General features: G+C 44.1%; 1 protein-coding gene across 3 annotated transcripts in view; it reads left to right on the forward strand.

Annotated features, from left to right (window-relative positions):
* Positions 1 to 16,386, forward strand: part of pik3c2b (phosphatidylinositol-4-phosphate 3-kinase, catalytic subunit type 2 beta) — a 29,308-nt gene extending 12,922 nt beyond the window's left edge. For all 3 annotated transcript variants that reach the window (XM_054784929.1, XM_054784930.1, XM_054784931.1), the window contains 22 exons: positions 1,694 to 1,816; positions 1,901 to 2,068; positions 2,179 to 2,293; positions 2,373 to 2,515; positions 2,596 to 2,784; positions 2,855 to 2,948; positions 5,388 to 5,482; positions 5,561 to 5,741; positions 7,304 to 7,411; positions 7,493 to 7,585; positions 7,656 to 7,785; positions 7,853 to 7,989; positions 8,073 to 8,242; positions 8,340 to 8,496; positions 8,578 to 8,687; positions 8,785 to 8,986; positions 12,060 to 12,184; positions 12,264 to 12,381; positions 14,181 to 14,253; positions 14,814 to 14,920; positions 15,081 to 15,209; positions 15,331 to 16,386. In XM_054784929.1, the coding sequence (XP_054640904.1) occupies positions 1,694 to 1,816; positions 1,901 to 2,068; positions 2,179 to 2,293; positions 2,373 to 2,515; positions 2,596 to 2,784; positions 2,855 to 2,948; positions 5,388 to 5,482; positions 5,561 to 5,741; positions 7,304 to 7,411; positions 7,493 to 7,585; positions 7,656 to 7,785; positions 7,853 to 7,989; positions 8,073 to 8,242; positions 8,340 to 8,496; positions 8,578 to 8,687; positions 8,785 to 8,986; positions 12,060 to 12,184; positions 12,264 to 12,381; positions 14,181 to 14,253; positions 14,814 to 14,920; positions 15,081 to 15,209; positions 15,331 to 15,522 (2,959 nt within the window). In that variant the 3' untranslated portion in view covers positions 15,523 to 16,386. The remainder of the gene's footprint in view (positions 1 to 1,693; positions 1,817 to 1,900; positions 2,069 to 2,178; positions 2,294 to 2,372; positions 2,516 to 2,595; positions 2,785 to 2,854; positions 2,949 to 5,387; positions 5,483 to 5,560; positions 5,742 to 7,303; positions 7,412 to 7,492; positions 7,586 to 7,655; positions 7,786 to 7,852; positions 7,990 to 8,072; positions 8,243 to 8,339; positions 8,497 to 8,577; positions 8,688 to 8,784; positions 8,987 to 12,059; positions 12,185 to 12,263; positions 12,382 to 14,180; positions 14,254 to 14,813; positions 14,921 to 15,080; positions 15,210 to 15,330) is intronic.
* Positions 16,387 to 16,404: the final 18 nt, after the last annotated feature.

A 16,404-nucleotide genomic window follows, 5' to 3' on the forward strand; every position in this document is an offset into this window, starting at 1 on the left:
AAGAGAGAAAAACAGCTAAGAAACAGCTGGCATGTGGGAGCTAACAATAGGACACCTATTTTGACGATAAAGAATGTGATAGGACACCAATCCGTACTGACTAGGAAGCAAGAACAAGCGTATGAACAACTACGAATAGACGACCAAATGATCTGTAAAGCATTAGCCCACATTCCACGTTTTGTTTATACACTAGATGGACTGTGTTGTGCTATGTGCTCCATGTATCACAATCAATATCACGGTGACTTACTCCATGGACAGTTGTCCATCTGGTCCACCTAGTCTGGGTCGTCTTTTCCAGTTGATTTTGGGTAGGTGGAAAAAAGTCCCTACCACTGCAGGGGTTGTTGGCGCTAACAATTCTTTGTTTGTTGTGATGCAGTCTCTTGGAGCAACGTCTTCCTCGCCATACACACGAAGCCTATCCATCCGTGATAACACTGTATGCCACTCAGTGAAGCAGAAACACTCAATTTCTGTCAGCATGGCTTGACAAGCTCCATATTTACACCACCAAGTCATACCTGTGTAATGACTTGCACTCCATCTGCCACCTTGGAAATTTCACTCTCTCTTCTTGCGGGCCTAGCTTCTAAAATCTGTAGCTCATCCTCCGTATATTCGGGCTCAAAAAGATAAGGTTCATTTGTCCAAAAGCAGTCGATGGCGGTGGCGGCGGCGGGTCTCACAAAGTCTACCATGATTAGTAGTAACAGACACACGATTGACACATTGTTGTTGATGGAAGTAGCACTAGATGGGAAATCAATGCGCCCAGGACAGAAGTACAGCTCACGTTTAAAATGATCAAAATACGGCAAAATACTGTACGTATTGCATGTTATCATGAATGTACCTGTTACTGCATGGTCACAGCATGTATATGAAATGATAAAATGTTTTGTAGAGGGCTTTGTGGTCGAAATAGGTGTGTCCCTTGATGTGCATTGTTAGCTCCCTCATGCTAACTGTTTTTCTCTTTAGAACGCACAGAAAAGAGAAAGACCTGTGCTCATGTTTCACATAAGGATTGTGGATAATAAGCAAAATTCCCCCCAAAAAAGACAGTTTCCTTTAATTTCAGAATTTGAATGTTCTATTCATTATATTTAATGTTATATTCAGAGGGTTTGGAAAAGTGCTTGAACATTAGATGAGGTGCTTTAAAGAAAATTATTTCTTTCACAACTGATAGATCTCTGACAAAAAGGTCGACTCAAATGTGTGCATGAAACATACATTTCATACTTCAATTTCCATTTTTTTGGCTTCATTTTGTTTGTGGGAATGTGAAATGGTGTTGACAATCAACATCATTGAAATCTGAATGAGCGGTAGAAGTAAACATGAGGCGAAAGTGAACCAGCAGAGCTCCTCCTCTGCCAGTCATCCATCTGCGCTGACAAAGGCTGACTGCCTGGGAACTCACACTGACCTCTCACCTCTGAGAGGGGGCGGGGCTGGCTGCTTTGCCAGACACCTGGCTTAAGTGTGTGTGTGTGTGTGTGTGTGTGTGTGTATGTGTGTGAGAGAGAGAGGGACAGACACACATGTTTAATGACCTGTTGGCATATTTTATTAAACACATCAAGAAGTTGCTCATGAACATAAATGTACATGTTTTACGTTTGCTTTTGTCCTTCAACGTATTTTTTCATACACTTGTGACGCCATGTCTGCTTCCTGTCAGCTATGAGGGTTTCTTCCTGTCCTGTTCGCTGACTCACGGAGGGGCGGAGCTATGCGCGCCACAGCACACCAGCAAGCAGGCGGTCAGCAAGTACCTGTTTCACCTGGTGGTGTGGGACCAGAGGTGTGTGGATTGCTGTCGGTCTCATGGAGCGCGTGGTCCTCCTCAGCTGGAACACCAGCTGAATCATGCCTGGTGTCTTTGCAGGGTTTGTTTCCCGGTGCAGATCAACCAGTTGCCCAGAGAGACTCAGTTAATGGTGACACTGTATGCCAGTTCCCTGCCGCCCCCTGGTGGAGTGGAGGAGAAGGGGAAACAGCGGCGGAGCATTGAGGCTCTGGGCTGGGTCACCATGCCGCTTTTTAACTTCAGACAGTAAGTCACATGATGTCACTTCCTGTGCAAGTAGCTCATATCCTGTTAGAACAGTAGGAAGTGTGTGTGGATGTGGGATAGCAGTGTTCACGGTTTGTGTGTGTGTGTAGCGTGCTCACGTGCGGCAGGAAGTTGCTGGGCCTGTGGCCATCGACCCCTGGGAGGAGCGGGAACGCTCACTCCAGCTCGCCAAACTTCAGCCAGCCAGACAGCGTCATCTTGCAGGTGAGCTTCACCTTCCGCCCTCCACTGTGGTCTCTGCTGTTTCAGAAAAAACAGAATTGATATGATTGGTTTGACACAGGTGGACTTCCCCACCTTGTCCTTTGAGGCCCACTTCAGCACGCCGCCTGCAGCAGACTTCTGTCCGCAGTACGACTTTTCCAGGCTAGACGCCATCAGCCAGATCCAGCTGCAGGATGTGCTGCACAAAAAGGCCTTCTTCTGGTCAGACGCACACGCACACATGCACACAATGTTTGTCTGTCTGCTGGTTCTTTTGTTAAAAATTGGGCATACCTGTGCAGGTTGACGGCAGAGGACAAGCGTCTTTTATGGGAAAAAAAGGCGTTCTGTCAGGCCGAAAGCGCAGCGCTGCCTCTTGTTCTTGCCAGCGCCCCCTGCTGGCAGTGGGCCTGTCTGCCCGACATCTATGCGCTGCTGAAGCAGTGGGCCTGCTTGGGGCACCTGGATGCCCTGGGTCTCCTCCACGCCTCGTACGTCCCTGCCCTCTAAGCCAGACATTGTGCCTGTGAGCTCCTGTGTGACCATTTGTGTATGTTTCAGCTTCCCCGATCAGGAGCTGAGGAGAACTGCTGTCCAATGGATGGAGTCTATCTCTGACCCAGAGCTGCTGGACTTCCTGCCTCAGCTGGTCCAGGTAGTGTTGTCTACAAAATCTATCCTAACTAAGAAAGAGAGTGCCTGAAAAAAGACAGAGTGGTTTATTACCCTTGCAGAGAGGTCAAACAACATACAAAGTGCATAGTGGTCTGCAGAGTGGACTCTTTTTACCTCATCACATGCACAAGAACAGTGGTCCTCAACCTTTTTGAGTCCACAGACCGGTTTACGGTCCAACAAACCTCTGGATGGAGGATTGTGAAAGCTCAACATGAAAGAAGGATGCTCAAGGCAACAACACACTTCGCAATAAAAGCGGCACGCATTTCATCATGTCTGACTGCAGTAGACAAAATTGGAAAAGTAGCTTACGACAACATCAACTTAAAAGCACAAAGAGAATACAGACTCGCCATTGGTACGAGCCTGGACTTTATATTCCCGAGAGAAGATTATCACACTGTTGTTTGATGTGTACAGTAGGTGCCAGGCAGTGTGCAAGCATGAATGAATACAACGGACATAACGTCATCAAAGCTCACTTTTATGTAGGCACACAGAGTATCAGCATTCGGAAACAACAATGAGGTGAAAGGAGAACGGGAAAAATATCAGTCTATTTGTGGCAGTGTCGGAGAAAGATATGGAGAACTTTCACTAAGAGCACACAACTATGGTGCGTTCAAGGACGCCGAACAAAGTGAGAATAAACGCTTGAGAAAAACAATGAACCAAAACAGCATAGACCAGTGGTTCTTAACCTTGTTGGAGGTACCGAACCCCATCAATTTCATATGCCCATTCATCGAACCCTTCTTTAGTGAAAAATAAAATACAATTTTTTTTCAAATTCAAGACATAGGTATATGTTTGTTTATAGGTATATGTTTGTTTACTGGTGCACAAGATGACAGAGACAGGACGCTGACTCCCATCACAGTTTGTGATACATGTGAATCCATGCTGTATCAGTCACACGTTGACTACTTGATTGTGCGTTTCATTTGTATTCGGAACTGGGAAGTCGGAGTGAGAGTGACGTGATCTCCGAGTTAAAAGTGTTCCAGTTGCCAAGTCAGAAAAACTTCACACTATAGCAATATTTTTTATAATTTATTTATTGATTATTTATCGTTTACACACGAGGCAGCCATCATTGATTGTCCATGTTGTAGACACTATGCTTTCTTTACACTGTTCTCTTTACTTGTCTTGCTGCTGTAACAAGTAAATTTCCCCGCTGTGGGATAAATAAAGTACATACAATACAATACAATACAATACAATAACTCAGAGGTGGTGTGGATGCTCTGACTTCCAAGTTGAACATTCTGACTTCGGGGGGCGTTTCAGTCGGGTGTTCCCACTAGGAACTCGGAAATTCTGACTTCCAAGTACAAATGGAACGCACCATGAGTGCGCTAAATTCTTCGCAGCACTGATTGGCCAAGGCAAGCAATGTAATGTGATTATCTGCAGCTAGTGATGGCTAAGCGGCAGCGTGTCATCACGAATTGACACGATGGGTCCGGTGTGTCTTAACCTCTGTGGCGGAGGCTCCGCCGAAACCCTGGGACCGACTCACCGAACCCCTAGGGTTCGATCGAACCCAGGTTATACAAAAACTGTGGGCCTTCGAACAGTGTGTTATTTTTCCAATAAAATAACATCCCCTTGTTTGTAAAATTTATATGCATTTACATTAAATTTGATGTAGTTGATAAAACATGTCTTTTTTTGTTTGTTTTTTTAAAAATCATTACTTCTGAAAGTTTTCCACAGCCCAGTTCGGCCCGACCCACGGACTGGTACCGGCTTATAAGTGGAATATTTTTGTAGTTAGAGCATAGAAAACCCATTTATGACCTTCTAAATATGCTTTTTAATGTTATTATTGCCCCCTCGACAACACCCCTATAGTCACCTTCAAACTCCTTTTACTCAATGTAGCAGACATAACAAAATAAAAGAAGCCATTTAAGAGATAAATAAGGCTTGGGCTCATGTGTGTTACTATGAATGTCTTCCTACGGGACCTGAAAGGGACAGACGGGAAGTGACGTCGAGGGTTCAGAGTTGAGTTTCATCTCTGGGTAAAAAGTAGCCTGTGTTTTTATTAATGATTTTTATTAGAGATTATTTCATAAGCGTCTTTGAATGCATCCCTTAAATGTCATATTTATATTTTGGTTCATTTAGTCATTTCTATGCTTGAAAATTTCTCATTGAGGTAAAAACTGCATCATGTTTGCTTAAATGTGCATGTTTTCACTAATAATAGGTCATATTCAACCACAAAACGCATGATTTCTTATTTATGAAATTTTGTAAAACCGTGATAGGGTGAAGCCGCGAAATTCGAACTGCAAAGTGGCGAGGGATGACTGTAATACCAATAGTGAAGTTGACACATCGTAGCATGAGACTGCTTTTAGTTGACATGTTTTTGTGAGACTTGCGTGCTCATCACTGTCAGGCTCTGAAGTACGAGTGTTACCTGGACAGCTCCTTGGTCCGCTTCCTGCTCCGCAGAGCCATCGGAGATGTTCGCATCGCTCACTACCTCTTCTGGTGAGTTTCCACGTGACCTCACCTTCATCTGGACTTTTTTTTGTAGCAACAAAATGTCACCTGACGTCTCCTCCTCAGGCTGCTGAAAGACAACCTGCAGGACACTCAGTTCTATGCTCGCTATCAACACCTGCTGGCCGCCCTGCTCTGCTGTGTAGGGCGAGGCCTCCGAGACGAGTTCGACCGCCAGTGCTGGCTGGTGTCCATCCTGGCCAAGGTGGCCCAGAATGTTCGAGACGCCACGCCGTCCAGCAGACAAGTGAGCTCGCTAACAAAATCAGTCCATAATTGCTCATCAAGTTTGCTATGGTGATGGACAGACTGACAGACGAGGTTAGACAGGAATCTCCATGGACTATGATGTTTGCAGATGACATTGTGATCTGCAGTGAGAGCAGGGAACAGGTGAAGGAGAAGCTAGAGAGGTGGAGGTTTGCCCTGGATGGGAGAGGAATGAAGGTTAACCGCAGTAAGACAGAGTACATGTGTGTGAATGAGAGGGACCCAAGTGGAAGAGTGAGGTTACAGGGAGAAGAGATCAAGAAGGTGGAGGATTTTAAGTAGATTCAAGATTCAAGAGAGTTTTATTGTCATGTGTATGGTAAAACAGCAGTTATACCATGCAATGAAAATCTTATTCTGTTCATCCTCCCAAGAAAAGAAAGAAAACACAAGAAAGAATAAGAACATAAGAAACATAAACACATAAACATATATACCAATAAATTAAGCAACAAAAACAGAAGAGACATTAATACAAATAAATAATACAAATAAATAAATAAAGTGCTATGAGTGTGTGAATGTGTTGCGTGTGTGAGTGCTTCGTTGAGAAGGTTGATGACCTGTGGGTAAAAGCTGTTTGCCAGCCTTGTGGTCCTGGACTTCAAACTCCTGTAGCGTCTGCCTGACGGTAGGAGTGTGAATAATGAGTGTTGTGGATGTGTGCTGTCCTTGATGAGGTTGTGTGTTCTTCATAGGACTCTAGTTTTATAAATGTCTTGCAGTGAGGGGAGGGCTGCCCCAACAATGTTCTGTGAGGTCTTGATCACCCGCTGGAGTGCCTTCCTATCACGTGTTGTACAGTTACCGTACCAAACAGTGATGGAGGCGGTAAGGACACTTTCGATAGTGCATCTGTAGAAGCAACTCAGGATTGTGGTGGACATGCCAAATTTCCTCAGTCTTCTCAGGAAGTACAGTCTCCTTTGGGACTTCTTCATAATTTGTTGAAGTACTTAGGGTCAACAGTCCAGAGCAATGGAGATTGTGGAAAAGAGGTGAAGAAGCATGTACAGGCAGGATGCCACAGGTGGAGAAAAGTGTCAGTTTGTTTGGTCTAGAGACGGTGTCCATGAGGAAAAGACAGGAGACAGAGCTGGAGGTAGCAGAGATGAAGATGCTCAGGTTCTCTCTGGGAGTGACCAGGAAGGATAGGATCAGGAATGAGTACATCAGAGGGACAGCACATGTTAGAGGTTTTGGAGATAAAGTCAGAGAGGCCAGACTGAGATGGTTTGGACATGTCCAGAGGAGAGATAGGGAATATATAGGTAGAAGGATGCTGAGTTTTGAACTGCCAGGCAGGAGGCCTAGAGGAAGACCAAAGAGGAGGTTTATGGATGTAGTGAAAGAGGACATGAAGGTAGTTGGTGTGAGAGAAGAGGATGCAGAAGACAGGGTTAGATGGAGGCAATTGATTCACTGTGGCGACCCCTGAAGGGAAAAGCCGAAAGGAAAAAAAGAAGAAGAAGTGAACAATGTTTGCAACTACGTGAAAAACTTTGTTGGATGTGATCAAAGCTAGTGTGTGTCTCACAGAACGTGCTCAGAGAAGGTCTGGAGGAGATGAAGCAGTTCTTCTCAGTGAACAGCAGCTGTAGACTTCCTCTGAACCCGGCCCTGCTGGTCAGAGGCATCAACATCCAGGTGAACATACACACACACACACACACACACACACATGTGCTCGTCTTCAGACTCATGTTGGTCTTCTGGTGTGTCTTGTAGTCATGTTCTTTCTTCAACTCCAACGCTGTCCCACTCAAGCTGTCCTTCCAGAACCTGGACCCTTTGGGCGACAATGTCAATGTCATCTTCAAGGTGAAGGTTCCGGAAACGTAAGTGACTATTTGTGGACTCTTTGGAGTCTAACAGATGTCTCTGATCGCAGTCTGGGGACGACCTGCGGCAGGACATGCTGACTCTGCAGGTCATTCGCATCATGAACAAGATTTGGATCCAGGAGGGTCTGGACATGAGGATGGTCATCTTCAAGTGTTTCTCCACCGGCAGAGGACGAGGTGAGTACTCTTATCTTTTTACATAGACTTACAAATGACTGACAGGTGTGTCGTCACCTGCGCCCAGGAATGGTGGAGATGATTCCTCAGGCCGACACACTGAGGAAGATCCAGGTGGAGCACGGCGTCACCGGATCCTTCAAAGACCGACCGCTGGCTGACTGGTTGCAGAAACACAACCCTGCTGACGAGCAGTATGACAAGGTTTACACCTCACTCCATCATCATTCCCCTGAGCAGGCGTGCACCACGACCATCACATCATCTTCATCCACAAATGTTCTCAGGCGGTGGAGAACTTTATCTACTCGTGCGCCGGCTGCTGCGTGGCGACGTACATTTTGGGAATCTGTGACCGCCACAACGACAACATCATGCTGAAGACCAGCGGTCACATGTTCCACATCGACTTCGGAAAGTTCCTGGGACACGCTCAGATGTTTGGAAACATCAAGCGGTGAGTGCTCCTCAATCCCTATGAACAAGTCTCAACAGCCAACCAGCCGCTCGCTTCGTGGTGGTCATGTGACGTGTGGCTCATATGACGCCCGCAGGGACCGTGCACCCTTTGTGTTCACCTCCGACATGGCGTACGTCATCAATGGCGGCGACAAGCCGTCCAGTCGCTTCCATGACTTTGTGGACCTGTGCTGTGAAGCCTACAACCTGATCAGGAAACACACACACCTCTTTCTCAACCTCCTGGGACTGGTGGGCGCACGCACGCACACAAACATGCAGACGCACGAGCAAGCGAGGATGACGACTCAGCGTTAGTTTTGTCACCTGCAGATGTTGTCCTGTGGCATTCCCGAACTGTCCGACATCGATGATCTGAAGTACGTCTACGATGCTCTGAGGCCTCACGAGTCTGAGGCTGACGCCACCATGTACTTTACCAGGTACACACACATCCATCATACAAATTCCATGTTGACATATCACCTGGCTCAAGTACCGAACAAAGGTGTGTGTGTGTGTGTGTGTGCGTGCGAGCAGGTTGATCGAGTCCAGTCTGGGCAGTGTGGCGACCAAACTGAACTTCTTCATCCACAATCTGGCTCAGATGAAGTTTGCCTCGGCGGAGGATCGTCCCACGCTGTCTTTCGCTCCTAGAGTTCACACAGCGAAGAGCGACGGCGTCATCAGAAACCTCTACATCTGCCGCCACGTGCGCACAGCCAGCAGCGGCAAGGGATACGTGAGTCACGTTTGTCTTTTTTTATTACAGGTGCTTCTCAAGGTACGTACGAGTTCGGTTCCTAAGTAGAGTTATTGAACAACGGCACATTCAAAAAATATAATTTAACAAGAAAACTAAAACAAAAAACAAAAAAACAACAGCAGCAAAAATTGAAAATTTTACAAGAATGAAGTCAAAATATTAAGACAAAAAAGTTCAACCTAACAAGAAAAAGTTGAAATTTGTGTCATAATATTATTATGAAAAATAATGTAATTTTTGTAGCGTAACGTTGAAACCTGCAAGAAAAAATATAACTTTTTTGAAGCCGTGATATAATAAGAAACAAACAAAACAACAAATGAAAATTAGAATGTTATGAGAATGAAGTCCAAATTTTCTGGGAATAAAGTCAAATTTGCAAGAAGAAAATTGAAATACAGTCATCCCTCGCTCCATTTCGGTTCGAACATCACTCCCTCACTCTATCGAGGGTTTTCAAAAATTGTTTAACATATGATTGCTGTTTTGTGGTTGACTACAGCCTATTATTAGTCCAAAAAATGCATATTTAATTTTTAATATATTTAATATGATACATATTGCTGGCCTAAATTAAACATTTTCAAGCATAAAAATGTTCTAAATGAAGTAAAATACAAATGCAGATTAAGGCGCATGTGTCGAACTCAGGCCCGGGGCCAAATCTGGCCTGTGCTGCAATTACAGCTGTAGCAGCGTTGTCAAATCAGGTGACCTCGGGGGCCATTCCACAGTTCTTCTCCACTGTGGTGGAGCACCATCTTGGGCCCACCGAGCACGTGCCAACCGACCATTTCCTTGAAGACGAAAACGCGGCATTTTTCTGAGACTACGAACGGCATGCTCATTCAACATTGGGAGATAATCGGGAATGGCAAAAAAAAGGTCAAAGAGTGAAGTTGATGCTAATAATAGGCTTTTTTTTTTTTTACCTATATCAATAAACTGAGATGCAGTTTTTATTTTTTTAAACATACAATAACTTCTTAGCATATCTACCGGACATGTGTTGCTTTACAAAATATCAAAGTGGCAAAGTTGCATCTTTTCATTTTTCACTACATGGCCCTCGCTGGAAAAACTTTGGACACCTTAGTCCTAAGTCATTCAACACATGAAGGATATAAATATAAAAATACAGTAATAAACCACTAAATTCAATAATTGCATGAAGTAATAAAAATAAAAGCTAAAGCACCAGCAACCTTTCAGTCATTGGGGCCCTCCAGATCCTCCAGATCAACGCTTTTACTGTAATTGATAAGAACATTAGGCGACATAGTTCACATAGTTTCCCACTTTAATACTCGCGTCTTTGTGATGAGAGCGTCACTCTCAGCGTCATCTCTAGAACTACTGCATTCTCCGCGGCTGACGCTGACAGCAGTGCTCCCGTTTCTGTGACTCTGAAAAGGTTGACACCTTCGCTAGTTTTGATCAAGACTCGGGCTGTCAATCGATTTAAAATATTTAATTGCGATGAATTGCATTTTGTCTGTCGTTAACTCATAATTAATCATCATTTAGTTCTTCTCGCTGGAGGGTGGAGGTCATGGTTTGCCAGTAGCACCGGTTTTTAGCTGCTGATTTGCAGTTCTGATAGCATTTATTGTTCCATGCGGTGATGTTATCAATCTATTTGCGTCTTGGTCTACCTCTGTTCCCCTGTTTGAAATAGTCTGTGTCTGTCTGTGTGACCAAAGAACATGTTTTTTCCTTTCCATGATATCCTTCAAAAGCTTTCTTTGGTGATTTGCCATTGTTAGGACTTCTTTGTTGGTTTTTCTTTCTTTCCATGATAACTTTACTATTTTATGTACACACCACATCTCAAAGGCTTCCAGTCTTTTTGCAGTTGATTTAGTTATTGTCCAGGTTTCAGATCCATATAATAAAACAGATGTTATATAGCATTTAAGTATTGCAAACCTTTGGTCTAGGCTAATTTCCTTGATTTTAGCACTGATTATGTATTACCCTTTTGGCTATAGCTATTCTACATTTAATTTCTTTCTCACATGATCCGTCCACTGCAGCTCCTTTAAAGATAGGAATACTTTTTTATCTACAATAAGTACGTTTGTAAATCTCTTTGTGAGAAACGATTCAATACGCAACTACAACGATAACTACATCAAATTTTATGCAAAGGGATATCAATTTTGGAAATATGGGCCATTATTTTGGGCCGCACAGTGGCCGAGTGGTTAGCATGTTGGTTAAAGGAAGCTTCCGTTAATGCGTAAAGTTTTAAAAATGGTTTGTTTTCCTCTCTCCTTCACCGTTTGTTCGCTCCACTGGGGCTTCACGCCGCTTCATTTTTCTCCAAACAGCGCCAACAATTTTGTTTTGCTCCCGTCTTTCAGAATCAGTCAGCGCATGTGCAGTACCATGGAATAGTCCATTGCATGAGAATGGAGGGGGGAGCCGCCGATTGCAAATTTTACGCATCATTTTGATATAGTTTTAAGCACGTGAATTAAGACGAAAACAGCAGTATGTACTTGAAACCAAAGATAAAAAATCTGTTTTTATGAGACATTTAGGGGGCTCCTGGAAATCTCTGACCCCCCCCCCCCCCCCCCCCCCCCCCCCCCCAGCCAATTAATTGCCTGTGTCTGCCTAATGGTAAGTCTGCCTCTGGTCAGTAATAAGACCATTACACACTGCTTAGTTATAACTGTCACTTTCTTAGGATCAGCAACCTGGCAGTTGTGTGGAGTTAGAGGCGACAGTTGAGTTTGCTGATGTTTGAGTTGAGTTTGCTGATGTTGTTTTGCCGTGATTTCGGCTGGCCGTTTTGTTTTTGCAACAAAAATATTTTTGTTGGACCACCTCCTCCTCATCCTTACAATGTCCGTGTTGACGTTACAACACCATCTTTACCCTAAACCATGCTCGAGACCTTCAAGCGACTGAGACAATCGCGGCCAGTGTTTGAACACATGACCATGAAACAAGGTGACACGGAACGCCATAAACGGACGCCCGCCTGTACTTGCTGCTGTACTGGTTTCATTGACTTGCTCGCTGTGCTTTGGTGTTTCAGGCGTTTGTGGTGAAGGTGGAGCGTGAAGGTCAGCAGGAGGTGCAGTTGGTTCAGAGGACTTTTGAAGAGTTCCATGAACTTCACAGCAAACTGAGACTTGTGTTCCCCTCTTCCAAGCTGCCCAGGTACACACACACACACACACACACACACACACACAAACCTGTCTTGAGCATGTGAAAACACTTCCTCGTGTCCTCTCAGCTTCCCCAACCGCTTTGTGATTGGCCGTTCCCGTGGCGAGGCGGTTGCTGACAGAAGGAAAGATGAGCTAAACGGTTACGTGTGGCACCTGATCCACGCCGCCCCCGACGTCTCACAGGTTAGATCCCCCCTCATCCATTTTAGCAACTGCTTACTGGCATCACCTGCTTGTTTGACTCTTCAAAGCTGTCACCCAACAACATTTAAATAGATATGTCAAAGTCAGAAATGCCTGACATCTTGTTATGTTTATGTGTTGCCCTTTGTGGCCAGGAGGCAGCAGACAGTTTGTACGACTGATGACGTTTCTTCTTGGTCCATGTCGTTTGTTTCCCAAGTCAGGAATGGGATGAAAAATGACAAGAAAATAGTTTTAATGTTAGCAAGACATCACAATAATTGTAATAACTAGTTTTAAAAAATATTATCATACATGTAACTGCATAGCACAGGGGTGTCGAAAGTGCCGCCCGCTGGTTGTTTGTTTTTTTTTTTATTGGCCCGCGACACATTCTAAAATTAGAGTTCAACAAGAAAATGACATCAACAGCTAAAATGGAACACTCGGCAGCCATTTTTACAAGAATAGAGTCAAAATATTATGAGGGAAAAAGTTGCAATCTAACAACAAAAAATAGCACATTTTTGACTAAATACGTAATTTTAGTAGCATAACGTAGAAATGTAAAAAAAAAAAGATGTTAATTTGTAATAATGTGATATAATGACAAACAAAACTAGAAATAAAGTTGTAATTTTTGGAAAATTATGTTGTGGAAAAAATGGTAATATTTAAAAGTCCAAATTTTATGGCAATAAAGTCAAATTTACAAGAAGAAAGTTGAAATATTTGGAAAATTAAAAAGAAAATACCAGAAATGGAAAAAAAACTGCTATAAATTTACAAGAATAAAGTCAAAATATGAAGAGGAAAAGGTTGTATTCTATTGAGAAAAAATTTGCAATTTTACAAGTAGAAACTTCTGTGATGAGTAAAAAGAATGTCATTTTAGGAGCAAAAATTGAAATATTAAAGAATTTTATGTTTTATTTCTAAGTCGTAATACCAAATAAAGTTGTCAAATTAGGCTGGGGGAAAGCGTTCTAATATGATGGGAATAAAGTCAAAATATTATATGAAGGAATTCATAATATTTCTGAGGAATATTGAAAAAGAAGGTTGAAATATCTGCTTTTTCATGTCAAAGTGGCAAAGTTGCATCCTTTCATTTTTTTGCTACGTGGCCCTGGAAAAAGTTTGGACACCCCTGGCTCAGCACATCTTGACTTACACTGGATGTGATGACTGCATGTTTAGCTCAATTCATCATTTGCTTCATGCAGCCCGCGGTGGAAAAAGTCGATGATATTCGTCCTTCCTAAAACAATGTGTCTTAAAAATGCAGTCGCCTTTTGTCAACACTAAATGAATGAAAAAGCTGGTGCCGACACTTGTCGCTGTCAGTGTGCATCTTGATATTGGCTATGCTTAATCTCTCCCCCACCCTCTTTACATTTCACTCTGACCTTTTTCACGGCTTACGATATCAGCACACACACACACACACACACACACACACACACACACACACACACACACAGGGAGGGAGCAGTTTTGCTCTATCAGGTCTTTCCAGTTTGGGCACGCTGGCAGCACAGACGCTTCTGCTGTGACAGCTCGTCCTAACGCACACAAGCACTCAAGTTTCATATGGCAATTATTATTTATCACGCATTCCTGCCTGTTGCATGTATATGCAGCATAATGTCTCAGGTCATCTTAATATAGTTATGTTGACTCTCACATTATATATCACATTATATATTCATTGTGTGTGTGTGTGTGTGTGTGTGTGTGTGTGTGTGTGTGTGTTTGTGTGCGTGTGTGTGTGTGCGTGTGTGTGCGCGGGCGCACAGTGCGACCTCGTGTACACCTTCTTCCACCCACTGCCAAGAGACGAGAGGCCTGCGCCGAGCAGCAGCAAAGCAGGTTTGCATGTCATGACACACACACACACACTTATTATTATTTGAAATTTAACCGGTGGAGATTTTTAAAAATGTCTTTTTCAATAGTGTCCAGGACAAGACAGCAGGAGCACAGTCAATACACACACAAAACAGTGTTGAAGTCAAAGCAGGCACAACCAGTTGAGCACACCATCAGCTCTTTTCAAATGCAGCTTTTAGTTTCACTTCTGTTTGCAACGTGTACGTACGTATTTAGAGCAGCAAAGAAACTGAAGGCTTTTTTCTCAGATCACTTCTGGCCTTAGGGGAACCACACCTAAGATAAAACACACACACACACACACACACACACACACACACACAGTGGCAGATAGTCAGGGGTTAACGTTTAGTGTCATTTGCAGCGTCAGCTCTTCTCATGTGATGAGTGATTACGCTGACGCTGTTCCTCATGTTATAGGTCACACATTGTCATATATAATGCATGTGCATTGTGTGTGTGTGTGTGCGCGTGTGTGTGTGTGTGCGCGTGTGTGTGTGTGTGTGTGTGTGTGTGTGTGTGTGTGCGTGTGCATACAGAGATCTCATGGACTCCAGTTTCCGGGAAAGAACTTGGTGAAGTCAAACTGTCCATCTGCTACAGGAGCGACAAACTTTTCATCATGGTCATGCACATTCGAGGACTGGTAAGTGGGTGGGTGTGTGTGTGTGTGTCTGTGTGTGTGTGCTTAGAAGTCACATGTTCTTGTGATAAGGCTGTGCACTGACTTTAGTGTGTGTGTGTGTGTGTGTGTGTGTGTGTGTGTGTGTGTGTGTGTGTGTGTGTGTTTCTGTGTGTGAGAGCAGCAACCCCTGCAGGATGGAACAGACCCGGACCCCTATGTGAAGCTCTACCTCCTCCCGGACCCTCAGAAGACGAGTAAGAGGAAGACGAAGGCGGCGCGGCGCACGTGTAACCCCACCTACAACGAAATGGTACATGTTGACTTGATTGTGTGTTTGCATGCGTGCGTGTGTGCATGCTTGTGAGTGTGTGAGAAGCGTCTACGGACCACCTGGCTGTTTTGAATCACTGTGTGGTGGGTCACTCCTGCAGCTGGTGTATGAGAGGATTCCCCGTGGGGACCTGGACCAAAGGGTGATACACCTGCGGGTTCTGGGGGACGGGGCCTTCTGGGACAACACTTTGCTGGGAGAGACTTTCATCCCCCTCAAGAAGCTGGTCCCGGGTCAGCACTGGGTGGACTGGCATCAGCTGGGAGGCGCCAGCCAAGACTCCGCCCACTGAGGTGGAAGCGCTCAGAGGAAGAAAAGGGAAAAACCTTTCAAAGTAAAAGAGTTTCTTGTCAAACTGCTGCAGTGTCAGGTCGTTAAAAGGAACATTCTGGTCACATGACACAACCCCTCTAATTTATTGATTAAATAAACCCGACTTTAGACCAGATGAGCTTTTTTAATTTGTCAGATGTTGAGCTCAGGTGTGCTGAAGAGGTAATAAGTTATACTAACTTAGTGTTTTAATTTAACGGGAGCAAAGGATGTACAGTATGCTGACATTAGCTGAGGTCCAATAGTGAACTCTTTCAAAGACAAAAGAACACGTGTTTTTATTGTGAAAAGCACAAGCAAAGACAAGCTGCCTTCTGAGATCAGATGATGTCTTGGCTAGGTATTCTTAGATTTGGCTTCATCTGTGCGTTGACAGATGCACTGTTGGAAACGTAAAGACCGAAGGACATGTGTGGAGCAGGAGGAAGGAGAAAGAAGACGTTGGTAGGTGTTGATAGCAGGCATCGTGAGACGCCCCAAGTCATCTGTGGTTTCATACTTTTTATAGCGTGCTTGCCTGCATTGTATTTTTTTTTCTTTTTGGTAAGTGCAGCATGAAAGGGACCAGGCTTCCTGTGTCCACATGCTCTTGGTGCTGTGAAAGCAACCTTTGCTGTTCCAAACGACACCACCTGTGAAGTTGTACTTCATGGGTGACGCTATTGCCGTGTTGGGAAAAGGACCAGAAGAAATGTGACTGAATTATGTCGAACTCACTGTTCCCATTCCCATTCCCATTCAGCAACCACTTTGTATTAACTTTGATTTTGATGATTTGCACTACAAAATAAACTTGAACTGAACGCAGCTTTCTTCTATTTGTTAGTGGGACTCAACAATA

Source organism: Dunckerocampus dactyliophorus, chromosome 8, assembly GCF_027744805.1.
Source record: "Dunckerocampus dactyliophorus isolate RoL2022-P2 chromosome 8, RoL_Ddac_1.1, whole genome shotgun sequence".
NCBI lineage: Eukaryota > Metazoa > Chordata > Actinopteri > Syngnathiformes > Syngnathidae > Dunckerocampus > Dunckerocampus dactyliophorus.